General features: G+C 46.6%; 12 protein-coding genes across 12 annotated transcripts; 5 read left to right on the top strand and 7 right to left on the bottom strand.

Moving 5' to 3' along the window:
- Positions 1–3,786: 3,786 nt before the first annotated feature.
- On the bottom strand, positions 3,787–4,623 carry N7503_006211 (uncharacterized protein; the record flags this gene model as incomplete). Its single annotated transcript, XM_057065758.1, has 1 exon — positions 3,787–4,623. The coding sequence occupies one exon, from the start codon at positions 4,621–4,623 to the stop codon at positions 3,787–3,789; it is 837 nt and encodes a 278-aa protein (XP_056921227.1).
- A 497-nt stretch (positions 4,624–5,120) lies between these two features.
- On the bottom strand, positions 5,121–6,671 carry N7503_006210 (putative nucleoside transporter; the record flags this gene model as incomplete). The annotated part of the gene is made up of 1 exon (XM_057065757.1): positions 5,121–6,671. One exon carries the CDS (start codon positions 6,669–6,671, stop codon positions 5,121–5,123), a length of 1,551 nt encoding a protein of 516 aa, XP_056921226.1.
- Positions 6,672–8,209: 1,538 nt separating this feature from the next.
- On the top strand, positions 8,210–9,904 carry N7503_006209 (putative pyridine nucleotide-disulfide oxidoreductase; the record flags this gene model as incomplete). The annotated part of the gene is made up of 1 exon (XM_057065756.1): positions 8,210–9,904. One exon carries the CDS (start codon positions 8,210–8,212, stop codon positions 9,902–9,904), a length of 1,695 nt encoding a protein of 564 aa, XP_056921225.1.
- A 142-nt stretch (positions 9,905–10,046) lies between these two features.
- N7503_006208 (uncharacterized protein) lies at positions 10,047–11,863 on the bottom strand (the record flags this gene model as incomplete). Its single annotated transcript, XM_057065755.1, has 7 exons — positions 10,047–10,244; positions 10,300–10,707; positions 10,762–11,131; positions 11,188–11,346; positions 11,408–11,532; positions 11,581–11,674; positions 11,724–11,863. The coding sequence occupies 7 exons, from the start codon at positions 11,861–11,863 to the stop codon at positions 10,047–10,049; spliced, it is 1,494 nt and encodes a 497-aa protein (XP_056921224.1).
- Positions 11,864–12,809: 946 nt separating this feature from the next.
- On the top strand, positions 12,810–14,265 carry N7503_006207 (M20 family metallopeptidase; the record flags this gene model as incomplete). The annotated part of the gene is made up of 5 exons (XM_057065754.1): positions 12,810–12,911; positions 12,971–13,353; positions 13,409–13,795; positions 13,848–13,975; positions 14,030–14,265. The coding sequence occupies 5 exons, from the start codon at positions 12,810–12,812 to the stop codon at positions 14,263–14,265; spliced, it is 1,236 nt and encodes a 411-aa protein (XP_056921223.1).
- A 225-nt stretch (positions 14,266–14,490) lies between these two features.
- Positions 14,491–16,355, top strand: N7503_006206 (putative general amidase; the record flags this gene model as incomplete). Its single annotated transcript, XM_057065753.1, has 3 exons — positions 14,491–14,799; positions 14,862–16,152; positions 16,204–16,355. 3 exons carry the CDS (start codon positions 14,491–14,493, stop codon positions 16,353–16,355), a joined length of 1,752 nt encoding a protein of 583 aa, XP_056921222.1.
- An 859-nt stretch (positions 16,356–17,214) lies between these two features.
- N7503_006205 (oxidoreductase, short-chain dehydrogenase/reductase family) lies at positions 17,215–18,198 on the bottom strand (the record flags this gene model as incomplete). Its single annotated transcript, XM_057065752.1, has 3 exons — positions 17,215–17,629; positions 17,683–17,997; positions 18,083–18,198. 3 exons carry the CDS (start codon positions 18,196–18,198, stop codon positions 17,215–17,217), a joined length of 846 nt encoding a protein of 281 aa, XP_056921221.1.
- Positions 18,199–18,872: 674 nt separating this feature from the next.
- Positions 18,873–19,607, top strand: N7503_006204 (superoxide dismutase; the record flags this gene model as incomplete). Its single annotated transcript, XM_057065751.1, has 3 exons — positions 18,873–18,914; positions 18,963–19,442; positions 19,500–19,607. 3 exons carry the CDS (start codon positions 18,873–18,875, stop codon positions 19,605–19,607), a joined length of 630 nt encoding a protein of 209 aa, XP_056921220.1.
- A 183-nt stretch (positions 19,608–19,790) lies between these two features.
- N7503_006203 (uncharacterized protein) lies at positions 19,791–20,342 on the bottom strand (the record flags this gene model as incomplete). The annotated part of the gene is made up of 2 exons (XM_057065750.1): positions 19,791–20,013; positions 20,068–20,342. 2 exons carry the CDS (start codon positions 20,340–20,342, stop codon positions 19,791–19,793), a joined length of 498 nt encoding a protein of 165 aa, XP_056921219.1.
- Positions 20,343–20,633: 291 nt separating this feature from the next.
- Positions 20,634–20,995, bottom strand: N7503_006202 (uncharacterized protein; the record flags this gene model as incomplete). The annotated part of the gene is made up of 2 exons (XM_057065749.1): positions 20,634–20,853; positions 20,901–20,995. The coding sequence occupies 2 exons, from the start codon at positions 20,993–20,995 to the stop codon at positions 20,634–20,636; spliced, it is 315 nt and encodes a 104-aa protein (XP_056921218.1).
- A 373-nt stretch (positions 20,996–21,368) lies between these two features.
- On the top strand, positions 21,369–23,078 carry N7503_006201 (TPR domain protein; the record flags this gene model as incomplete). The annotated part of the gene is made up of 1 exon (XM_057065748.1): positions 21,369–23,078. The coding sequence occupies one exon, from the start codon at positions 21,369–21,371 to the stop codon at positions 23,076–23,078; it is 1,710 nt and encodes a 569-aa protein (XP_056921217.1).
- Positions 23,079–23,381: 303 nt separating this feature from the next.
- On the bottom strand, positions 23,382–25,093 carry N7503_006200 (glycoside hydrolase family 47 protein; the record flags this gene model as incomplete). Its single annotated transcript, XM_057065747.1, has 4 exons — positions 23,382–23,471; positions 23,522–23,696; positions 23,749–24,796; positions 24,861–25,093. 4 exons carry the CDS (start codon positions 25,091–25,093, stop codon positions 23,386–23,388), a joined length of 1,542 nt encoding a protein of 513 aa, XP_056921216.1. The 3' UTR covers positions 23,382–23,385.
- Positions 25,094–25,420: the final 327 nt, after the last annotated feature.

The raw sequence follows: 25,420 nt of genomic DNA, 5'->3' as shown, positions 1-25,420 counted from the left end.
AAGAAGAGATCTAGAGCTTAGAGATAGACTAGATTAACTAGTTAGTGACTACTTCTTAACTAGTCTTATAGTAACTTACCTTACTTTAGGTCTCCTTCGCGTTATCTACGCTATTATAGCTTACTTCTAAGGTTTTCTCTACTTTAGCGCTAAAATAGAATATCTAGAAGAACTAAATTCATAAAGAATTTGATCTTCGATGTTCTATTCTTGATTACCTATCTCAAGTTATTATCTTTTTTATTACTTATGCTCTAGTAACTAGTTACTAACTAATTAAAGAAGGATTTATTAATATAACTTATTAAGTTATTAGTCTAAATTACGTATTTATATTTAAATATTAGTTAAGCGATAGGAATAATATAATCTATATATCTTATATTAGTGGTACTAATTAATATCTAGTTAATTACGATCTTAGGACCTAGGGCTAGTTAATAATTAGTCCTTAAGTAGTTATAACTTAGGTAAAATATACTTCTTAATAGTACTAACTAATAAGTTATAGGTTCTAAGAAAATATGACTTATAGTGGCTTTACTTAATAGTATTTATATAGAGCCTAATTTCATTAAAGAATTTAGGCCTTATAAGAGAATATACTTTATATAGACTAGCTATAATTATAATATATCTCTTATATTATACCTATTACTATAAATAAGGATACTAATCTAATAAATTATATTAATAAAGATAGCTAGATTAGCTAAGAACTAGTTAATATCTAGTTATTTAGTTACTTACTTACTAACTAGTAAATTAAGAAGCTTATAATAGTCTAATTCTAATTAATATTCTATTAAAGTATAGAACTATATATATTCTAATAGATAGGTACTATCTAATTACTTTAGAAATATCTTATAGATTATATATATAAAATAAACTCTATAGAATATAAGAATATTCTATAATTACTAACGCTAATCACGCTTTTAGGGGTCTAGTGTCTATAAGAAAAGTCCTAGACCTAAACTAGTTATTAATAGATCTATAACTAGTTCTAGACTTATACCTATTATCTATTTTAGATATATATTAACTATAATACCCTTAAATCTACTACTATAGAGATAATAAAAGAGCTATATCCTCTTTATGATTTTTATAATCTAGTATAGTATATGGGTAAATATAAATTAGTAACTAATAGTTATTTCTTAGTCTATAAAGACGCGAAAAAGGGTAAAGACTTTAAAGAACTAGTTAGTAACTAGTATAGAACCACCCTAGTAATACTTAATACTTACTTTTCCTATATATAGGGATAAAGGTTATAAAGATAACCTTATTTATAGACCCTCTTAGGCGCTTATAAGATATATTAACCTTAAATAATAGGAGAGATACTATAAGTTTAATCTAGGCGTTAAAAGTATAAAAGATAAAAGTACTACTATTAAATAATTTAATATCTTAAATATAATCCTAAAGAACTAGTTATTATCTAGTTATAGACTAGTCTAGGTTTTATAGGAGGGACTTAGACTTACCTTTAACTTTACGTTCTACTAGAGCTTATAGTAAAGACCACTAAGATCCCTATCTATAGGGTAGCGAAAGGTATATTACTTAGCTATTATTATAGTAATTCGATCTTACTTAATAAAGCTTATATAGATCTAACTAAATATTATATAATTATACCTCTTATAAAGCTCTTATAATCTAGGACTAGTAAGAAAGGTACCTAGAAATAGTTAATAGATAAGTATTAACTAGTTCTTAAAGACTTACTTAGAGTTAGATCTAGTATTTATATCCTAATAATAAGGCTTAGAACTTTATTAAGGATCTTTTATAGTGCCTTCTTAGATAGTAGAGGTAGATATATATAATATCTATAGGAGTAGAATAAAGTATAAGGGTATACTTAAATATCTAATAGAATAAATAAATAGTACTATATACTATAATATATATACTATATTTATTCTTTACCCTAAGGATAATTAAAACCTAGGTAGAATAGTTAGTAGCTTATTATAAACTAGTTATAAGATAGTTCCCTTAAACTTACTATAGTCTACTAGTTAACTTATTACTCTAGATACTTTCCTATATATCTCTATATATAAAGGCTAATCTATATTAACTAGATAATATAATAGATCTATATTATAGCTTTTAATAAAGCTTTTAAGAGGAAGCTAGTAGTATATATATAGATTAGACTATATTATATTTATATAAGTTAAGTATTTTATATAAATTCCTAAGATAGACTTTAGAGCTAGTTAATAACTAGTTTATAATTAGCTCTATTAATAAAATACTTACTAGTAGAAAAGTCCTATAAGTTAAATAATATATATTAAGATAATCCTAGTAAGTATTATCTATAAGAAACTATCTTATAATTTTGTAATATCGCCTATTAAATTATATTACTTAGTAACTAGTTAATAGGTAGTTATTAACTACTTAGACTTATAAATAGGTAACTTAGTATTTCTTAGTGATTATAGATTCTTAGCGTAATTATATATAAATACTAGAGATCTAAGTCTAAAGCTTACTACTTATAAAAGAATAATACTCCTTTTTAATCTTATTATTAAGATACTTATAAACCCTTACGCTACTATACTAGTAAAGGCGCTTTTTAATATAATAACCTAGAAAGGAGTAAAATATTATTTTAGTAAGTCCTACTTAGTGTTTTAAGTATTAGACCTAGAACTAGTTAGTAAGTAATTAAAACCTAGTTCTTTATTACTTACTCCACTTAAGGTATCTAGTACCTACTTCTATTCTTAAAGCCCTTTAAGACTAATAATATATATATAGCCTCTAATATATATTTATAGATATTTAGGAAGGTAGGTAGTATATTTAATTAGAGCTATACTAATTAGGGCACGTTTATATTATATTAGTAGTCTTAGGGGATCTAGGACCTATAATAAGGTAATAACTAGTTAGTAACTAGCTATATAAATATTCTCTATATCTTCTTATATATTCTAGATCCTCTATTACTTAGTATACTTTATATAATAGATCCCTTCCTAGGGCTTCCATCACTATAGTATCCTCTATTAGAGAAGATATAAAGCCTACTAGATTATTAATCGTAGTATCCCTCAAACCATCCTAGAGAGATAAGTAGGCCATTATAAGTCGCTTAGTAGAGATAAAAGAGATAAGAACTAGTTATTAACCCTTTCTTAAATAGTCTCCTAGATAAGCTACCTTTCTTAAGCGAGAAACTCGTTTCTAACTAGTGCTTAACTAGCTTCAAAATTGTTATGTATTATATAAATATAAACTTATAGTATTATATTAGCGACCAGGCGAAAGCGGATATAATACGTGACATGTGGGGCGTAAGGACCTCCTATTACCTACCCCGACCTTTTTTTTCTATTTTTCTAAAAAGTCACGTGGTGGGTGATCGGAGGTAAAGTGGTGGGTGACCCGACCTGTAGTCACGAGCAAAAGTTATAATCCGAGTCAATAATATTTTCTTATAATTTTAGATTCCAAAATTGAGCAGAACATCGAGTGGTCCCAACGAATCAGATATCGAATACCACTCATGATTCATCCCCCCTGTGCATCGTTTGTATTTGGTTTGATATCGCTGGATGCACTTCAGCCTTTTGCTTTGAACTGTTGACTGCAATGGTCGTAAGTCGTGAGAGCTAATCCGGACCCCTTTGGTCCGGTTATCGTTATTCTGGTCCCGACTTTTCACTCGGCCTCCAGTTATGCACCCGTAGCTTCACGTTGAAAGCGTGGCGTCATTATATTCCATTCAGTGTCCGACACATTCTTTTAACGCGACAACTTCATGTGGCGGTTCACATCCTTGTACAGCAGGTAGCGGAAAGGGCCAGGGCCACCAGCGTAACAAGCCTGCGGGCAGAAAGCGCGCAACCACATAAAGTCACCCGCCTCAACCTCGACCCAGTCCTGGTTGAGTCGGTACACAGCCTTTCCTTCCAAAACATACAATCCGTGCTCCATAACATGAGTCTCGGCGAAAGGAATGACACCACCCGGCTGGAAAGTCACGATAGTCACATGCATATCGTGACGAAGATCCGTCGGGTTCACAAAGCGAGTAGTGGCCCATGAACCATCGGTATCCGGCATCACTGTGGGGGCGATTTCCTTTTCGTTCAGGAAAAGCGGGTCGGGGAAGTCAAGTCCCTCCACGGCTTCATAGGTCTTTCGGATCCAGTGGAATCGGGCGGTAGCGGAACCCGTGTTGCGGAGGGTCCAGCCGCTTTTCGGAGGGAGATAAGCGTAACCGCCTTCGGTGAGGGTGTGGGCTTCCCCGGCCAGAGTCACGGTGACTTCGCCCTCAACTACGAACAGGACTCCTTGGGCGCCGTCGTCTAGCTCGGCCCGGTCACTTCCACCACCGGGCTGCACTTCCATAATGTATTGCGAAAAGGTCTCGGCGAAGCCGGAGAGTGGGCGAGCGATCACCCATAACCGGGTCTGGTCCCAGAAGGGAAGGAAACTGGTCACGATGTCGCTGAAGGTGCCCTTGGGGATGACGGCGTAGGCTTCGGTGAACATGGCGCGATCGGTGAGAATCTGAGTCTGCGGTGGCAATCCACCGGTGGGTGCATAGTAGGCACCGATCTTCTTATCGTTGACCATAGTGGGGGGTAATGTGAGTGTGCTGCGTAGGTGTGGGTGTTAAGGTGAGTTTCACTGGGAATTCGCGACAAAGGGGGCCCAATTGGTATTTAGCTATCTCAGATCAGCAAGCCCCGCAGATTAAAAGTAATTCTCCTTGGTTCTTTGGTCCACTTTAGAGACCGGCGTTGACCGAGTGCGCGGGGCAGACCGACGGTCCTAGCCGTGGGACAGACATCGGGTAAACTCCGAGGAAAACTCCGGATCCACTCCAGACATGCTTTATACTACTTTGTATTAAGCGCGGTCGACACGCGGGGTAATTGAATTATTTAGATCACCCTAAACAGACCTCGGGAGGCGTTCCCAAGCAAGGGTTAAAACATAGTTAAAATGGACCAGCCATACAGCTACGATTACCAGGGTCTCTACGTTGCTCTTGGTACCAAAACTTGAACCTGGTTCAATGTGAATATACAGACAGAATGCTCACTATTATATATAACTAATTCAACAGTTTACCGGCCAAAATACTTCAGCTCCAGGTATCGTGCTGGGATATAGGTCAAGGCCGTCACCACGAAAGTAAATTCGTTGGCAACATCACCACCGTATTCACCAATCGTTTTAGCAAGAGGCCCAACGAACCACGTCTCACTCATGCCCATACACCACGCCACAACCCCGAGGATAAATGCAACTCCCGCACCGATACCTAGCGGCAGCCTGGCCGGATCGTTCCACCCTTCCAAATCGTAATTGTCGAAGCTGCCCTTGCGGAAAATATAGTGTTCCTCGAACAGAATCACAGCGTAACTCGTGCACCAGTATCCCAGCAGACTCAGGAAATCTTGGAGGTAGGTGTTGAGCTTTTCTCGGCCACCAATCGACAGGGCAAGGATGCAGACGAAGCAGAAGAGGGTCCACAGGAGACGAGGAACACGGGCGAAGGGTCGGGACAATTGCTGGAAGGAAATGGCAGAACTGTAAATGCTGATCACGTTGACATTGATACCGGACAAGACGAGGAGGGTAAGGAGAAACTTCGCAAATCCACGAGGATGGAGCATCTCTTGGATCAGGTAGCCAATTCCCTGGTCATATGCGTCAGACCATTCAGGCTTGGTGTTTAGCGCGGAGGCGGCGATACAACCGGCGACCAAACCAATGGAGGTCGGAATTGCAATACCGAAGGTGGTCATGAGGAAAACCTTCACACGGCTGACATCGGCAGGGTAGTGGACGTAGTAATCGCTAGCCATTGTGCACCATGATGCGCTGGATCCGTAGACCACGGCAATCAAACTGAGCACTTCACCCGAGAAGGTGACTCCTGTCACGGAGGCGGGTGCCGTATTATCTGCATACTGGCCGGTCTCACCATAGATGATCAAAAAGATAATAAAGAAGATCATCCAGGCCCACCGCTCGTAGATCAGAATGGCTTTCAGTCCGACGAAAGAGATGAGCAGGGCCACGACCGCCAGAATGACGATTCCCAGAATCAAAGAGACTTTGCCGTCGGAAACGGCAGTCAACGCAAGGCCTCCGGTGATACATGCGACGGCTGCCCAGCCCAGTTGCTGAATACCGTTGAGCAGAGCGACCAGTTTGTTCGGCCACCAACCGAAGCTGTACCGACTGACACTGATCTGGCGCAACCCGGTCACCGCGCCAAAGGTCGCACAAAATCCACTGAGCGATGCAGCCAGGATAGATACGAAGATGGAAATGAGGATTGATTGTTTCAGGGTCAGGCCGAATTCCCACCCGAGAAAGCCAGTCGCAAAGCAGGAGGTGTTCATGGTGCCACTCGCCCACAGCAACGCCATCGACAATTCTTCCACCCAATGCACGGGTTTCTTGTCCTCGGCACGTTTTCGGGTGATAGCCTCCGACTCTAGACCCAAAGCCTTGTCCATTCTGGCTTCCAAAGCCCGAATCTTGGCCAGAAAGCCGGTCTCGTGCGACGGGGCGACATTGTTCTCGGCAGGGGCCACATCGAGAGAACTCTGGTCGACAGTAGAGAAATTGACCTTGTCGAGGCCTTTTTCTGGATCAAAAGCCATGGCCGCGAGTGGAGGGAGAGGGAGCACGAGATCGTTGAAAGGGAAGAAAAAAAAAAACAAAGCCGAATTTAAAGACTGGCACGTGGACAGAGGCTGCGGGGGATAGATAACACCATAAATCTTATTGCCTGATAGGTTGACTTGTACATTAGCGTTGCGGAGTCCGGTCGACTAAAATTGCCGGCCCCAGTTAGCCTTTGCCTCTCGACTAAATGTTACACGCCACGCGCGATGCTCATTGGTTGGCGCTCGGGCTATCTAGATTATTTCCCTAACAAGATCAGGTCAAAGGGTCAGCGTGGTATGTGGCAAAGTCATACTGCGCCCGATACATATTCCCATGCCGATGCCACATGTTTAAGATGCGGCAACATTATATTCACGCTGTAGTCCTGATTCCTCGTTCAAAAACTCAGGAACATGGAATCTGGAAACTGACAAGCCTTTCAAGAGGACGGGAAACCTTATCTAACCGAGTTTCCAAGCTTTATTGTGGAGATAACTTATCTTGACACGGCTAAGACATTGATCATCCTTATCGGTGAAGCTGAAGTTATATTCTTTAGAAATTGCCTTATTTCATTGGAAGGACCAACTGAGCACGCGCCTTTTCCCAGCATCGAAACGTTCATGCATGCGCGGCCCAGTTAAACGAGTGGACCGCTCCGCTGAGTGGGCCAAGACTCCGCATATCATCCCCATGCTCGAGATGAACTCAATAGGGTTGCGCCTTCGGGGTGAAAGTGTCTCTTTGCGAAGTCTCCGTATATATATCTTGAATTAATTAAGAGTAGTCTCTACCTAGGTTTACATGTGTAAGCCAGACGTAGCCCTGTGCCTTCATTACCGCACGTGAGAATAGAGATGTAACAGTGCTCTTATACCTTGATTCCATAGGGCTTTCTGGCAGTTTAACGTAGTCATACCCACGGGGACAAGATACAAATTAGGTTCCTACTTTTCTTCAATATCGATCACCCCAATCTTATCCATGGATGTTTGATATAGATCCAGACCTGTGGCATGATTGTGGGGCATAAGGCTAACGCCGCACTCACGTGACCACATGGGCAACGGTGTTCGGATCCTCTGTGTCTTTCCTCTTCCTTCCCCTCTTTCTTGTCCAAATACATGCAGAATCACATTCATATGGCCATAAGAAGCACATGAAGCTGAAGTATTCCAGCCTGATTCTTCCGACCCAGTGGCACGTGCGACTCTTCACCGATGGCCCCGAACGGTTCCGGCTTTCCCCTTGAGGATAGTCCTTCACCAACAGACTAACATGTTCGCGGGAGCACGAGAACCCGATACCGGGTGGATATTCCAGTGGACCTGATCAGAGAAATGTCCCTGAGATCCCGATCCGAGTCTACCCTTTAGGACGCTTGTTGCATATTCCGAGCATGAAGTCATCAATATGTCAGCGGAAGTCTATGACAAGCTCCACCTCAAAAGCACCCATGATTCCACTAATCATTACAATGATCGTACAGTTCTCCATTGACTAAAAAGAGCACTTTCCAAATTCTGAGATTATGCCACTCCGGCCTCTGGGTGCTCTGCGCCCTGGTTGTTCCCCTTTCGCTGCCCCTCTCGACCATATTGCCCGCAAACCATTGATCCCGACATCTTCAACATGTTTCAAGTATAGAAGCCTTGCCACGCAGATCGACCATACCACAGCTGCCCACCAATCCGATGCACAAAAGGAACGTGTAGTCATTCTCGGATCGGGTTGGGGCGGATATACCGTGTCGCGCCGGCTTTCTCCGCAGTCCTTCTCGCCCATCGTCATCTCACCGCGTTCCTACTTCGTCTTCACACCTCTACTGACCGATGCGGCAAGTGGGTCTCTCGATTTCTCTAATATTGTCGAGCCCGTGCGTGACTCGCATGCCAAAGTCGACTTCATTCAAGCTGCGGCGAGGTCGATAGACCTAAAGAGAAAGACTATTTTATGCGAGGCCACAGTGGTTAAGAGTGGTGTCACTGAGACACCGCGGACATCTGAAAATGAAAGACAAGTCGACGAAAGCCCCGAGAGCAAAACAAAGAATCCGAAGCAAGGATACCGCTGGTGGGAACAAGGCGAGATGTTTGAGGTCCCCTATGATAAGCTTGTCATCGCAGTAGGCGCGGTGAGCCGCACCTTTGGTACTCCTGGAGTTAGAGAGAACGCTTTTTTCTTCAAGGACATTGGTGATGCCAAGCGCGTGAAGCGACGTGTACGTGAATGCTTTGAACTGGCCGTGCTTCCTACCACATCCCCCGAAATGCAGAAATGGCTGCTCCATTTTGCGATTGTCGGAGCGGGCCCTACTGGTTCGGAGCTGGCGGCGTCGCTTCGTGATTTCATCTACAAGGATATGATGAGATTGTACCCGGCTCTCGATGGCATCCCTAGGATCAGTCTCTACGATGTCGCCCCTAAAGTTTTGTCAACATTTGACGAATCACTTTCTCGATACGCCATGGAGACAATGAAGAGCGAAGGCATCGATATCAAGACTTCTCACCATGTGGAGAATCTCCGGTGGGGAGCACCAGGCGACCGACCACCTCACGAGATGGATCCGAAGCGTTCTCTCACCCTCAAAACGAAGGAAGAAGGTGAGGTAGGAGTTGGCATGTGTGTTTGGGTGACTGGCAATGCTATGAACAAGTTTGTCAGCCAGGCCCTTGACAAAGTCGAAGAATTTCCCGTCGACTCTGTCAACAGTAGCTTGCAATCATTCAAGGATGACCAGTCTTCCTGGGAGTTCAAGAAATTTTCCAAGAAAGGTGCTCTACTTGTTGACGGACACCTTCGAGTACAGCTACAAGACGATAAGGGCCGCACGGCTGTTCTTCAAGATGTTTTCGCGCTAGGTGACAATGCTATGATAGAGACTGGAGCGCCCCCTGCCACAGCACAGGCTACCTTCCAAGAAGCCAAATGGTTAGCAAAGCACCTGAATAACAAGGACTTGGACCAGAGCCCACCTTTCTCGTTCCGCAATATGGGCACGATGGCGTACATTGGGAGTGAGCGGGCCCTGATGCAAATCCCCCACGATGATCGAAATGGCAACCGCAGCAAATACCTTCCTGAAGGAATCACGGGAAGAATGGCCTCATTGGTTTGGAACGCAGCATATATCACCATGAGCATCAGCTGGCGCAACAAGCTACGGGTTGCTTTCCGGTGGACTCTCAATCGGCTGTTCGGAAGGGACATCTCGCGTTTCTAGTCGTCAAGTAGTCCTTTACGAATCCTATTCATTCAACCCTGAATATTATCAAATGCCCCGAGGGCTACAATAACTCCCATTCGATGAAAGGCGGCATGCATTTCGGTGGAGAATATATAGTAAACGTGAAATAGAAACATAATCATAGGGAATATCTGAACCCGGGTATCTGCTTGTCGGTCTTGTTGTTCTGCGATTCAACGATATCGCGGAGATCACCCTCGGATACTCCTGCATCTTGCGAGTTCCGTCTTCTATTCTCCCAAGTGTAGTAAACAAATAGCAAGCCTAGGAAGAAGATGCCAAGCACCAATCCACACAATGAAGCCTCAATACCGCTCTGTGGGAATCAAATTAGTAAAAGAGGTACTGAAGATATAAGAGAAATAACATACCTGGTATTTTGGCTCTTGCGACGCGAAGAAGAATTGAGGACCGACAATGTTGCCCACGCAGTAGGCGGCAAAGATAGCAACACTGATGGTACTCCGCTTTGTCGCACCGGCGACATTGGAGGTGACAATACTCAAACTGAGTGGAATGTTGACCGCGAAAGCAGCAACAAAGGCTAGACCAACCAGTTTGGCGATCTTGTGGGTGTCATTGAGTGTGTAGATCAGAACTATACCAATGACAGCGACAATGACATTGAAAATCATGGCCATGATACGCGATGATTTGACGTATGTGGCGATTCCTGCGGTGATGATCAGGAACACTAGTTGCGAGGCACCCATGGGCATCTGCAGCAAGAGGGACTTGAAGCTGGAGTACCCGAAGCCTTCAATGATGATGGCGGAGAACTGGATTCATGTTAGCAACTCATTTACAGGTGCGAACCGGCGTAATCCACTTACACTGGTGAGTCCACCATTGCAGAGGTTGACACAGAAGGTGTAAAGTACCAGGAACCATGCCTGCGGGTCTTGCACAGCCTCCCAGACCTGGTTCCATTGGAACACCTCGGTCGCCTCAGCAGTGCCAGTCTTGTTCTTCAGTGTTCGTTGCACAGCGATCACGCGTTCGGTCTCGGTGAGGAAGGATGCTTTCGCGGGCGAGTCGGGAAGGACGAAAAAGAGAACGATGGCGTAGCCAGAGGTGATTCCACCAAGCACGAGGAACAAAAGACGCCAGCTTTGGAGATCTGAAGCGGTGTTTCCAATGCCATATGCAACCACACCGCCGATGATGTTAGCAATGCAGTTACCAACGAACCATGCTCCCTGGCTAAAGGATGGGTCAGTTAATGATCGTTCCCCCTTTAGTTAAACGCTCACACTTACCGAGCGGGTTGCTCTTCTCTCTTGTAGAACATTCCTGTGATGAGACCAAAGCCTGGTGCGACAGCAGCTTCACCAACGCCAAGGAAGAATCGAGCGGTGATCAAGCCTGCAAAGTTCTGGCAGGCTGCATGACACATGAGTATTCCACCCCAGAGGAATCTAGGTCGATGTCAGACAAATTTGCCGGGTGATTGTTTGAATATTGGACAGGAGAGCATACACTGATACAGCGAGGTACTTTCCCAGAGGAAGGCGCACGATCAAGTAGGACGTTGGCCAACTCCAGGCCAAGTAGCCGAAATAGAAAATCGCAGAGCACCATGTATATTGTTGGCCAACAAGGCCCTGACTCTGTTAGTGGTGAAGGGATGTATTCAGGGAGGGAGAACTTACAAGGTCTGATCGGAGGTTGAGAAGGGTTGCTTGACTAAGCGCCAGTTTATCCATGTACTGAAGCATGTAACAGATTCCCATTGTTGGAATCATGCTAAGATGGTATTAGAGCAGGGTCGCACCCCAATGGCTGTAAGGCTTACAAAAGATCCAATTTCCATAACAGTCGACGCTCCTCTTCAGGAGATGCATGATATTCAACAACTTCACCGACACTGGCATCTTGCCCTATTTCATGGTCGACATAGCTTGCCTTCTCGTCGTAGGCCTGTGACTTACTCATGATGTGAGTAGTAGATGGTTTTGGTAAATAAACAGATCATGGAATTGATATTGTGCGGAGAAAATGCTCTATATAACCTAGCCTATATAGATGGTAAGGTTTGACGTAAAGTACCGGAACCGATCTAGGTCGCTTATCACAGATAAGATGGCGTGGTATGATCTCGCTGGGCGCAAAGTTTGATATCATTGTCGTGAGTACATCAGGATCTTACAACAGATAGTCCAGACATGATTGATCAGTCGATAAGATGATTACTCGACAATGACTAGACAATTCATACACAAATACTTTCCTATCATTGACTCGCGATTTTCCCGCGGAAAGAGATACACATAACAGAACACGTCGTCTAAGCCACGAAGGGTTCAGGTCGGCAAATCGAAGGATATCAATTGGGTAGCGGAAGGAAGGAACGAAGGATAAACAAGGATGATATCAGGTCGGCAATTGAGGTTCGCTGATTGGTCGGTTTAAGCCCAAAGCCACGAGTTCGGCAATGAGGAAGTCTAATTCGTGTCCCCGCATTGGTGGATGTTATCTTTTGCCGGTTATAACGATAAGACTGGTGAAACTGATTACCCGATCTCGCCTATATTGACTTTTGAACGCCCTGATCGCTAAGATTCCGGGGTAGATATTGTTGTCTTAGAAGTTACTGTTACCTCATGCTCAATCATGTTCAAGTTCCACGGAGCCATAGTGGGCTCGGATATCGAGTTATGAGCGCTCAGATATCCATTTATGCAATGTTTCATACCATACGGGTTTGGAGTGCCGCATGTTCCACTCGGGTGGAGTAGAGCACCGGAAATCTAGTGACATAAAAGGAACGAGTTCGCGTTCCGTAGGGCATTCTAAGATCAGTTATATCATTATTCCCGACACATCCGAGCCTTACGGAAACCACTTCAGCGTCCTACTTTTAAAACACATCTAGAACGATATGGCAGTTATCCCTGTCTCTGTCTCGGCCAAAGAGGCCCAAATTGCGATCGACGAGGCTCTTGAGAAAGTCGCCAAGCAGCTTCGTGAATTGAATCAGTTTGTATGTCCTGACTCCTAGAGTTCCTTGTCAAAACTGTGGATTATGGCTAATAGGTTTAGATCTGGTCCAACCCCGAACTGGCGTATGAAGAGCACAAGGCACATGACGCAATTTGCGATTTCCTAGAGAGCCAGGGTTTCACAGTTACCCGACATGCCTACGGCGTCGATACATCCTTCGAATGTATCAGTGGAACGGAGGGCCGAACGATCAACTTCAATGCTGAATATGATGCGCTTCCCGGTATTGGACATGCTTGCGGACACAATCTCATTGCCACTAGCAGTGTTGCGGCCTTTCTCGCACTGAGCCACCTGCAAAAGAAGTTTGGCACTGGTGGTAGAATTCAGCTTCTCGGTACTCCCGCCGAGGAGAACGGTGGTGGTAAGGAGAAGCTGCTGAACGCAGGCGCTTATAAGGGTGTTGATATTTCCTTGATGTCGTGAGTGCTACCGCGTCTTTGATCCGTAAATGTCCATTTCACTGATAATTGCTAGTCACGGTGGACCCAAAAACCTGACCGGAAAGCCCAGTGATGGAGTTGCTGGTGTCTTGATGAACGCCCGCAAGGAGCTGCATGTGGAATACTTTGGCAAGAATGCCCATGCGGGTGGTAACCCATGGGATGGTGTGAATGCTTTGGATGCATTGGTGCAGGCTTACAACGGAATCTCCACATTGAGACAACAGATTCTGCCCGACGAGCGCATTCACGGTGCTTTCCTTGATGTGCCAAAGGTTGCCAACGTCATTCCTGCCTACACCAAGTCTTACTGGCAGATTCGAAGCCCGACTTTGACCGGATTAACCAGCCTTATCGCCCGAGTCCGGAGTTGTATCGAAGGAGCGGCGAGTATGACGGGCTGCACGGTCAAGATTGTGGAGTGAGTCATGCCTATGATCCTATCTTGACAATTGCTAATAACTATGAATTAGAGAGGGACTTTACACTGATATTGTTTTAAATGAGACCCTGTGTGAGCGATTCACCGGTCACATGGGCAGCTATGGAAGGGAGATTATTCAGAAACACGACAAGGTCTTGACCGGGTCTTCTGATGTCGGTAAGTGAAAATGTGATCTTGAGCCTTAACAGAATCATTGCTGATGACCTGCAGGCAATGTAAGCTACGCCACACCAACACTGCACTCCATGTTTGCAATTCCAGCTCCAGAAGGTTCCTTCCCCCACCACCCGACTTTCACTGCTTGTGCTGGAACCGATGAGGCACATGTGGAGGCCATTCTTACTGGTAAAGGACTGGCTCTTACTGGATGGGATATGTTGACTGATGATACACTCTTTGGGTCGGCCAAGTCCCAGTGGGAAGGACAGGTGCCTGCCAGCTCTTGAAAGGATTAAACCTTATTTTAAAAGAACATCTTCAGTGTACTTTAAATCTCATGATAGAAAGATAAACCGATGATCTGATGACTTGAATACGAATGCAAAATAACCCCGTTCCGTGCGTATATGCAAGGTTAGTTCTGAGCCGAGGCTTCTCCGCATCCCCGCATCCGCATGCAACACAAACCCTGAATCCACCTTGGGACCACGCAGTTGATTCTGTCAACCATCATGGCCTCCACCGAGCCTGCATATGTGGCGATTGCCCAGCGCAAGCAAGCCAAATTGGCTGCTGCTATTCCAACGCAATGGAAACTTCCTGCACAGTTCATTCCTGCGGGGATGCTCACGCCAGCCGAGTCCATCACCGAGGGCCCGAAGCAGTATGGCAGAGTCAATGTGATGGAGATTCCGCGCACTTGTGGACTTCTGACATTCAAGGAGCTGGAAATTACAGAGAAATATGACATCCGAGCCCTCGTATTGGCGATGACTGAGGGTACACTCAAGGCCGAGGATGTGGTACAGGGATTCTGCAAAGTAAGAAGCCCTATCTCCTCCGCTTCTCTTCTAGATTAGACTAGCTAACCCCGAATGTTTAGAGAGCAGCAATTGCCCACCAACTTACGCGCTGTCTGACCGAGCCTCTGTTTGATCGCGCATTACACCGGGCGCGGGAACTGGACAACCACCTCCAACGCACAGGTCGCCCCGTCGGTCCCTTGCATGGCCTCCCCGTCTCTGTGAAGGATACTTTCAATATCAAGGGTGTGGATTCAAGCATCGGTCTCTCCGCACTGGCTTTTAAACCTGCATCTGCAAACTCTCCACTGGTCGATCTCCTCGAGAGTCTCGGCGCCATCGTCATCGCCAAGTCAAACGTTCCTCAAACGCTCGCGACGCTAGACAGCTGCAACCACCTCTTCGGACGGACACTCAATCCACTAAATCGTCAATGGACGGCAGGTGGAAGTACAGGCGGCGAGGGCGTCCTCGTTGCAATGCGCGGGACAATGGTCGGGTTTGGCACGGATATCGGCGGTAGTATCCGCGTGCCGGCCATGTGCCAGGGTATTTATGGATTCAAGCCGAGTAATGGACGCGTTCCGTATGGTGGACAGCAAAGTGGACAGCTTTCTGGGAAAGGCCGGATGGCTTTGCAGGCTGTAGCTGGCCCACTTGCACGCTCGGTGGCAGATTTGGGCGCTGTCATGGCTGAAATCTTGCCTCGCGCTGAGCTTTTTGACGAAGATTGTATTCCCGGGTATTGGCCTACGCCTGCGTCTTCGGTGCCGGCCATGCTGGCACTGCCACGTAACTTTACTATTGGTATCCTTAAGACCGATGGTCTTGTTACCCCCTTGCCACCTGTGGCTCGTGTCATCGATGAAGTCGCCCAGCTCTTGCGCCAGACTCCCGGTGTCGAGGTTGTTGATATTACCACCCCTCCTGCAATGAGCAAGTGCCAAGGAGTTGCTGGTCGACTTATGGGTGTTGACGACGGGTCAAGTATGATGGATCTCGTTGAGAGTATGGGCGAGTCTTTGATTCCCTGGCTGCAGGGTCGCTACGGACGTGGCAAGGCATTGAATGTCAACCAGCTAGCAGCTCTGCATACTCAGCGCTCTCAATTAGAGAAGGAGATGTTAAAGATGTGGACACTCGGTGTGTCGCGCGAAAGACGCGTGGATGCTATTGTTTGCCCCGTGGCACCCCATCCGGTTCCCCAGATGGACCGCTATAATGCTGTCGGGTATACCTCATCTTTTGTACTGCTTGATTATCCTGCTGGCACAGTACCGGTGCGTCGATTTGTCGAGTCCGATCTGGATATTGGACAGGAGATGAACTCTCCAGAGCTGGGTAGCTGGGACAAGGCGAATCGTAAATTATGTAAGTGCTGTGAAACCGGACAAACAAGCGACTATTGCTAATTATTGACAGGGAATGAGAAAACGACCGATCGCCGGGTTTATCTGGACTCGCCATTGAGTGTGCAGGTCGTGACTCCAAAGCAACGTGACCATGAGCTTTTCCAAGCGATGGAAATCATCGACAGAGCAGTGCAGGGGCGCGCGGCCACTGCAAAGCTATGAGACAAGTCTCGTATATAGCTGAGATAACAATCTCTAGCGACTAGTTTTACTCATTAAGAAAGTCTTTCCAATGTTTATTGGCCTTCCACATCCGAAGCCGGGTAGGGTCATAGATTACACAAACCGGTCCAGAATATTTTCGCATCTTCGTGCGCTTCACCATACTCGCCTAAGCACTTTCTAAAAGCCTCTTTCATCCGACTACCAACCCCTCTGTAAAGCCAAAGGGTGCTTAGGTAGAGAAGGCCAAGCCCCGTCGAGTGTTTGGTCCTCTGTTCATTCGCTCATAACGAAGTATCGGCCGTTGCGATCGACCCAGTTGCGTATAAAAATTGGTGTGAGTTGCTAGGTATATTAGTGATTTATGTTTGATAAATGGTTTTGAATCTCCATCTGGTCGATGTTTCAGGATCACGTCGGAATCAATAGACCAGACGCCTCGTTCCGATGCGCTGTGGAACAGTGTCGGAATGCTGAAATTATGGCGTTAACTTGCTTTTCAAGAGCCCAGCTGCACTGGGTACAATCCTCAAGTGGTTCAGACATTAAGCGCTGGAGTTTATTAAAAATTGAGATAGCGCGTAGTTGGCCAAGGTGCATTCACCGCTACGCTCATGTTCAAGTAGTGAACGTGGTATGACCAACAAAGACAAGCTTTCATTGAATGCGATCGAAGGATCAAAAAAAAAATTGAATTTACTTTGCTAGGCATCATCAAGTAGACTTATCTATCCATAGACGATACTGTGACTCAATGTTAAATCAGGGTTTTGGTGGTGGTGGATGGGTGGGAAGTATATGGGAAGAACCACTGGACGGGTGGGCCTAACAATAATCTGACATGAATCAACGTGATCATTTAAAGACGCCCCTTCAGCACCGCGCCGCCGTCGGTCGCAATAACCGCCCCGTTCAAATGGCTCGCAGCCCGAGATGACAAGAACACCACCAGGCCGGCAATATCCTCTGGCCGACCCAAACGGCCATTGGGTGAGTACTCTTCCAACTCCTTCGTTCCGCCCTTCAGCTCAATCAGGCCACTAGCCATCTTAGATGGATAAAAGCCGGGTGCGATGGCATTGATCAGAATATGCCGCGGCCCGAGCTCAACGGCCAGGTTCTTGGCCAAATGGATTGCTGCTGCCTTGGAAATGGAGTAACTTGGTGTGGCATTCTCACCGATACTTCCAATGCCGATACCTGCCACGGAGGCAGTGATGATTACCCGGGATGGGTTTTCGAGGGTGGCCTTGGCCGTTAAGAGAGGAGTGAGTCTGATTGATTGTTAATGCATTGCCTTCAAGTGTGAGTAGAAAGCTAGACATACTTCTGGATTGTATAGAAAATACTCTTCACGTTCAGATCCATCACTTTGGAGAACATCTTCTCTGGGTGCGTATCGAACTTCTCGCCCCAGGTCGCACCCGCATTGGCGAACAGGAGATCAACATGGTCGGTCGTTTTGCCAATTTCAGCAACCAATCTGTCCAACTCGGCCATATTAGAGCTGTCAGCCGGTACAGAAATTGCCTGGGCACCGGGTCGCTTGTTGGGCAGGGCATTCAGTGCTGCGACGGCTTCATCGCAGGCCTGCTTCTTGCGAGAGGTGATGTACACCTTTGAGCATCCGGCTTGTAGAAGTCTTGTTTTGTGAGTTAGCTAGGAGAATTGTAGTAGATTCAAGGATAGTGGCTTTGAAACCCCCCCCCTTAAACGGTGGTACGAACCCTGAGGCGGCGTGTAGACCCAAGCCGCGCGATCCACCTGTCACGACAGCGACTTTGCCGTCGAGAGAGAAGATGCTCCCAAAATTGGATAGCTGCACCTGGTCTGTAGCTGACATGATTGCTGGACAGAATAATGAATGAAATGCGGGTTTCTGGGGATAGAACTCGGCTGGGGTCCACCTGTATATAGTCATGTAGGCCGAGGCTTATTGACAACCGAAACCCCGCAGATCTGGAAATTAGTCATCCGGCATTCATCCAGTAATGAAATAAGTCACGACCAAAATATGAGGTCGTTTGAATTGATACATTAATTCATTCTGTATCATTGGGTTCAGTCATCAAGTCAGTATAGTCAACTGGCTCATTTTATGATTAGGCAGGGATCATGTCAGCAGGTAAAGCTGTAAGTAATTCCACGTAAAAACCAGGAAAATTTGCCTCCAAATGTAGATGACATATGACCAAGTCGCTATGTTCCATCTTCCTAAGCTCTATACTTCACGGATAAACTATTGATCAAATTAGTTGCTTACACCATGTCTACCGTCATACAAGACTCATCTTCACAATAAAGTGGATCAATCAGGGACGAATGGCATCATCGGAATGGAAGTAAAGGGTGGACCCTAGAAATGTGCTCAATCTCACGCAATAACAATTGACGTGGTACCTTGGTGGTGGGTTCTTTAAGAGGGGCACTTTATCAGGGGGACCTTGGTGACACTTTCTCTTTATACAATCACTTGCTTCCTACTTCTCTACCACATCAAACAACCTTGAACTCACAATGGCATCCCACACTCTCCCTCCCCTTCCATATGGCTACGATGTAAGTCTCACAACACGGATACATCAAAGCATAACTCACATATCCCAGGCCCTTGAGCCCGTGATCTCAAAGCAAATCATGGAGCTCCACCATCAGAAGCATCACCAAACCTACGTCAATAACCTCAACGCCGCCCTTACAGCTCACGCTACCGCAACACAGACAAATGATGTCTCGGCTTTGATCTCTCTGCAGCAGAAGATCCGCTTTAACGGTGGTGGTCACATTAACCACTCCCTTTTCTGGAAAAACCTCACTCCACCTGGCACGCCCGGAAACGATCTTGCCAGTGCGGCGCCGGCTCTACGGGAAGCTATTAATGCCCGTTGGGGATCGGAGAAGGGATTCACTGATGCGTTTGGAGCCGCTCTGCTTGGAATTCAAGGAAGTGGATGGGGATGGCTGGTCAGTTCTGGAGGTCCGAAAGGACGGTTGGAGATTACTACGACCAAGGATCAGGACCCGGTGACGGGAGGCGATGTTCCGGTTTTTGGTGTTGATATGTGGGAGCATGCTTATTACCTTCAGGTGAGTTGTGTTGTCTTGTCTCAGATCAATTATGCGCTGACTTTGGTTCGACTGTAGTATCTTAACAACAAGGCTGGATACATTGAGGGTATCTGGAAGATCATCAACTGGGCTGAGGCCGAGAAGCGATACACTGCTGGCGTGGAGAATCCCGTTAAACTGTGAGCGAAGAGATTTAGAATCAGAAAAGACCCCCATTCACAACATTTGCTTGTGGACCTACTCGGATGTGAATGTTTAGTTAGGAAAATCCTCAAATGGGCAAGATAAATTCAATAACGCTATGAATATCCTAATCGCCAGAGGCCTACCGGGTATGAATATAAAAATAATGTAAACCATGAATAATCAATTGTATCCCACGATGCCGATCCCCAGAATAGTCCCGTCCGTTTCGCTCATTGTGAGTTGGCGACCGACAACTCCCTTCTCTGAGACACCCAGGTCCAGCCTTTCGGGCAACTCAAACTCCACATTGGTCTGGAAACTTCGTGCATTCTTTGTAAAGTCCAACTGGAATTGATGCAAGGGAGCGGAAGATGCTCCGTTGGAAGAGAGGTCTCCGTATTTCCTACAAAAGGCATATTAGTGTATGGTTTGGGTTGAAAAGACCGAGATACCTTACTCAATGCGCATATTCACCTGTTGACATTCACGCAGTGCATGGTAAGTCTGGGCATCGTCGATTTGAAAAATGGCTTTGGTTTTGCGACTGTCTACCTCAGGGTCCCGGAAAAAGAGCGAATATGAAGACATGGAAGAGGTTGAAGCGGATGAAGTAACGGAATCCGGTGAAGAGGACAGTGAAGTCTCCGAGTTGTTTGACGACAACTTGTTCTGTCTAGGGAAAAGCACGGCAATGGTGCCCCCGAAGGTCGGACGGTTACTGTTGCCGCACATGGTTGATGGCGTGGATAAAAGAAAATAAAAATTAGATAAAAATAAAAAATAAAAAGAGCCTTGAGTGTCGGGACTGTGCAGAGTTATGCAGAGCTAACGCGACGAGCCAAATATGAATATTCACTCAACACCAACAAGCAACGAGTACGGAATATATAAGTCCGCAAGGTTGACCCCCAAGGTGAGCGGGATCGAGCAGATAAAGCGGATCCGCTCAAATGCCCTCAACTGTGGATCCCGGAGTGGATCAACAATCCGGCTGTACATCCCTTTTTCAAATCACCAAATTGATCATGCGTCCCCCAGTTGCTTCGACTTGCAGGAACCTTTCCCCAGGTGCTGAGTGTTCTGTGCCGTGGTTGGCGTTGCGGTCGCGGGGGGCTGAGTTGGGGCTTGCACAGGACCCAGATTCCGGTGTGCTTCAATCCACCGATGCAGAAGGGCCGCTTGGGTTTCGCCGGGTCCAAGAATCTGGGCCCATCCGGGGAAGGTGGCCATGGCGGTTCCCTTGCTACAATATATTAGTCGATAGCCTGAAACATCATTACGGCAACGTACTTGAGGATATTGATATGGATGCCAAAGATCTTCTCGATCAGGATGATGCATGTGAGCGACAAAAAGATGCCGAAGGCCACTTTCCAGCTGGGCATATTGATGGGAGGGGAGGACATGTTGAATAGCGAATGGCTAGAGATTTGATGAAGGGTTTCACCGGGGTTCACGATAATGATGTCTTGAGGTTCAATGAAGGGACTTGGAGAAGATAGAACGTCACGTTGCTGAGTGTCGAAATCGGGCTTGGTCTTCCCGAACGGGAGATTGCGAACTTGAGGAAGCAACGACGCTTCCCAATCATCAAAACCACCTTTCAAGGCAAGTACTCGAGTACTCGATTCCCCGGATTCATGTCAGTATATTTGCACTAGTTCTAGCGTCCATTCGGGATTGGTTCCCACTGCCCCACATCCCCCACCCTGAACCCAATCCTTGCTTCGCGAGTTCGTGAAATGATCAACTGCGACAATGAGCAATCTGGACTCTGCTGCCAAAATTTGGCATCAAACTGTAATTCCGAAAAATCTGTCATCAGCTACAGAGTACTATGACCTAGGTACCTTTCATCGGCCTGTCACAACCGCCAGCCAAGATGCCCAGTCGTGGTTCAATCGTGGCCTTATCTGGGCCTACGCCTTCAACCACCAGGAGTCGGCCCGTTGTTTTGAACAGTGCATCTTGGCAGATCCAACCTGCGCAATGGGATACTGGGGTTTAGCATTTGCCCTAGGTCCAAACTACAATAAGCCTTGGCAGCTCTTTGACGGAGAGGATCTTTCAACCACCACAACACGGGCGCATGCTGCGGTCACGGAGGCCATGAAGCACGCATCTACCATGTCACCCGTGGAGAAGGCCCTCATCGAGGCTTTACAGCACCGGTATCCCCAGGCAGAACCTGTAAAGGACTGCACAGATTGGAACTGCCAGTATGCGAAGGCCATGGAAGCTGTATACCAGGCTTTTCCGGAGGATCTGGATGTTATCGCCCTTTATTGTGATGCACTAATGAACCTCACTCCCTGGGGTCTATGGGACCTGAAGTCTGGCGAACCCACCCATGATGCTCGGACTCTTGAAGTAAAACAGGCACTAGATCACGCATTGGCGCGCGAAGATGCCCTGCAACATCCTGGCCTCTTGCACTTGTATATCCATCTGATGGAAATGTCTCCAACCCCGGAGCGTGCACTTCCAATAGCGGACAATCTACGAGGCCTTGTTCCCGATGCCGGTCACTTGGAACATATGCCGACTCATTTGGATATTCTCTGCGGCGACTACCGTCGAGCTATAGCATCGAATTCTTCTGCAATTCGTGCCGATGAGAAATTCTTGGCCAATCAGAGCCTGGGCCATTTTTACCATCTGTATCGTGCGCATGATTACCACTTTCGTATGTATGCAGCTATGCTGGGTGGTCAGTCTAAGATCGCTCTGAGCACTGCCACGGAGCTGGCAAATTCTATGACCGAGGATCTCCTGCAGGTCGAGTCGCCTCCCCTTGCTGATTGGCTTGAAGGTTTTGTAGCCATGCGAGTGCATCCTCTTATTCGATTTGGTCGCTGGGATGATATTATTGCCCTCCCACTTCCCATGAATCAAAGACTCTACTGCGTGACCACAGCTATGATACACTATGCAAAAGGGGTGGCCTTTGCAGCTACGAGCCGGATTAAGGAGGCAAGGAAAGAACAAGAGCAGTTTATATCCGCAACCAACCGGGTTCCTTCTTCTCGGACCATCTTCAATAATACAGGCGTAGACATTCTTGGTGTTGCTGCTCCCATGCTGGAAGGCGAGATTCTTTATCGTTGTGGAGGATATGACGCAGCATTTGCTAGTCTCCGAACCGCTATTGACCGGGACGATAACCTTCCTTATGATGAGCCCTGGGGCTGGATGCAGCCAACTCGACATGCTCTTGGGGCCTTACTTCTTGAACAGGGTCGAGTCGAGGAAGCAGCTGACATATACGCCGCCGATCTTGGAATCGATCAGTCATTGCCTCGTGCCTTGAGACACCCGAATAACGTTTGGGCTCTCCATGGTTACCATGAGTGCCTCACAAAGCTGGGGAGGACGGCGGAAGCGCGCATTCTGGAGCCGCAATTACGGCTTGCTTTGGCCATGGCTGACCTGCCTATTCGAGCATCATGTTTCTGTCGACAGGGATAGCCATCATGTTGCATCGGGTATACGAGATATACGCGGGGCGATGGTCGACTAGTATGAGTTCATCATCCATGGATGGCAACTGAGGCAGTTTTCATCTCTCATTTCTAACATGATGTTTGAGAATGCACAAATAATAATAGAAAATAATAATAGATCGTGAAGAAGCTGCAAACCAGCAATTTCCTTGACAAATAGATGAGCTTTACAATCATATACTTAGTCACGAGGAAAGAACAAAGCATGGAATGTACTCGTTCGGACTTCATACGAAATGCCTATGTGCTAGAGATAATTGACGACAAAAACACTAGGTATGCTTCACACGCATGGGGTGAGCCTCGGTGTTGAACACAAAGGTGTTCTTATCACCCTCCTGGATCTGCCATTCGGCATCTATAATCTCAGTCAGCATAAAGTCTGCCTTTGGTGGCACTTAAGCTTACCTTCAGCATGGGCCAGGTACGAGTACTTCAGGACCTCGGCAAACAGAAAGCTCTCCTGATTGTCATCCTTCGAGCCGCCGTTGGCAGCGTTCACATTGGTAACAGCTGCAAAGCCCGAATCGGTACGGCAAGTAGCATTGATGGCCACAAATGCGTTCCACACCCAGTCACGGTACTATTATATGGTCAGGAAATGCTTTGGTCATTCAGACTGGGGTGAAACTTACAACGCTGTTTCCGGTTATGCGGTACGCATAGTAGAAGCTCTCAATCACCTCCGGTCGCAAGACATAGTAACCACTGTTGATGTAGAACCCGGCTTTTTCGTAAAAGGCTTTCTGGTTGCTTGGAACCCGCTTAGGGTCCCACCCCCAGGAGTCAGGACCTACATGTGTCAAAGTCGAGTTGTAAGTAGCCTCGCAGCCATGCACAAGCTCGAGACCAAAGTCAATAAAGTCTTGACGACCCAACACGCTTCCACCCAGTAAAAAGCTTCCGCCATCGAAACAGGTCAAATGCTGCGAGCTGAGATCATAGTTGCCGTTGTTGTACGAAGACAGGAACGTCAATTCTGGACGGGGCTGCGGGTGCGACACCAGATGTTTCATGGTCGACTCTGCGGCAAGCACCCAGCGGTCCTTATATGTCTTGAACCGCGTAGGGTCGTACACGTACATTTTGATTAAATACTCATAGAAGGAGTCGTCGCCACCATTCCAGCTGACGGAACCATCGGTGACTTCTCCAGTTTCGATGCTAATGTGACTTCCCACAAGGCCGGGGAATGGCTCCGTGGTGGCTGGCTGAGGGTTCAACAGGTACGACTCGGCCTTTTGGCTGAGATTGGCATACTCGTCGTCACCCAGCAGGTCAGACAGTCGCGTCCATTCTAGTACCAGAGTGCCGGTCACGGCGAGGCCATTCGTTGTGGCCTGGTCATTGCCTTGCGAGGTAATATTAATACCGTTGTATGGCACACCCGACGGTGTGTCAAAGGCAAATTTGAGCACGTCGGCCAAATTCTTAGACTGCGTGAGCAAGCTATCAACACTGTCTGAATCGGTGACCAGATTCGCAGCTGGGCCGGTCAACAGATCATAGCCGGACAGCATGCCAGCCAGGTAACGAATGGTCGTCTCAAACAAGCTGACCTGATCCGAGGTCTTGCTATAATCAATTGATTTGATATGATCCAGGATAGTATTGACCGCATCCTGGTTACCCATAATAATGGCAGTTGAGAGCGCATCGACAGCGGAGGCACCCCATCCGTTCCTAAAGATATGCGGTTCATTTCGGCCCTTGAATTTTGAATTTGTCCGGTGTGAATCAAGCTTACCTGGAGTCTCCGTACCCGTTGCTCACCGGGTGCAACTCATCGTGTGGGGAAGCATATTTCATGTATCCATTCCAAGCATGTTGAAAGGCCTCCTTGACCGCATCGGCCTTCTGCTGGTTCGTCGACACGGATGATGCGCTCAAGACAGTCTCGGCGTCTTGCCAAAAGGGATGAGCAGTGGTGGATCTCACCAAGCCCAAGGCCACTAATAATAATGACGATGTAACGCGCATGGTTTCGTTGGGTCTCAACCCAAAAGAGTGTATGCCGTGTAGGTTTATGTAGTGAAGGTAGCTTTAAGAATAAAGCTGTAAAGAAAATGAGCAGGGGACAACGCGACTATTAAAGCATGTAATGGAATGAGGTATGAAGAGTGGGGAAGTGTGAAGCGTGGGGTTGCAAATCGGGAAATCACACGCCCTGTTTACTTCCCTGCACGCTTCCATCATCCGTATGATCGTAATCCCCGATCCTGGATTCCAATCTCCGAGGTCCACTTCCCTTCCAGGGGGCTTCCAACTTCTGCAAGGGCTGACTTTCCCCCCTGTTGTTTCGGAATG

Source organism: Penicillium pulvis, assembly GCF_028828015.1.
Source record: "Penicillium pulvis strain IBT 33274 chromosome Unknown contig_3_segment0_segment0, whole genome shotgun sequence".
NCBI classification, from domain to species: Eukaryota; Fungi; Ascomycota; class Eurotiomycetes; order Eurotiales; family Aspergillaceae; genus Penicillium; species Penicillium pulvis.
This window is presented reverse-complemented; position numbering and strand designations above follow the sequence as displayed.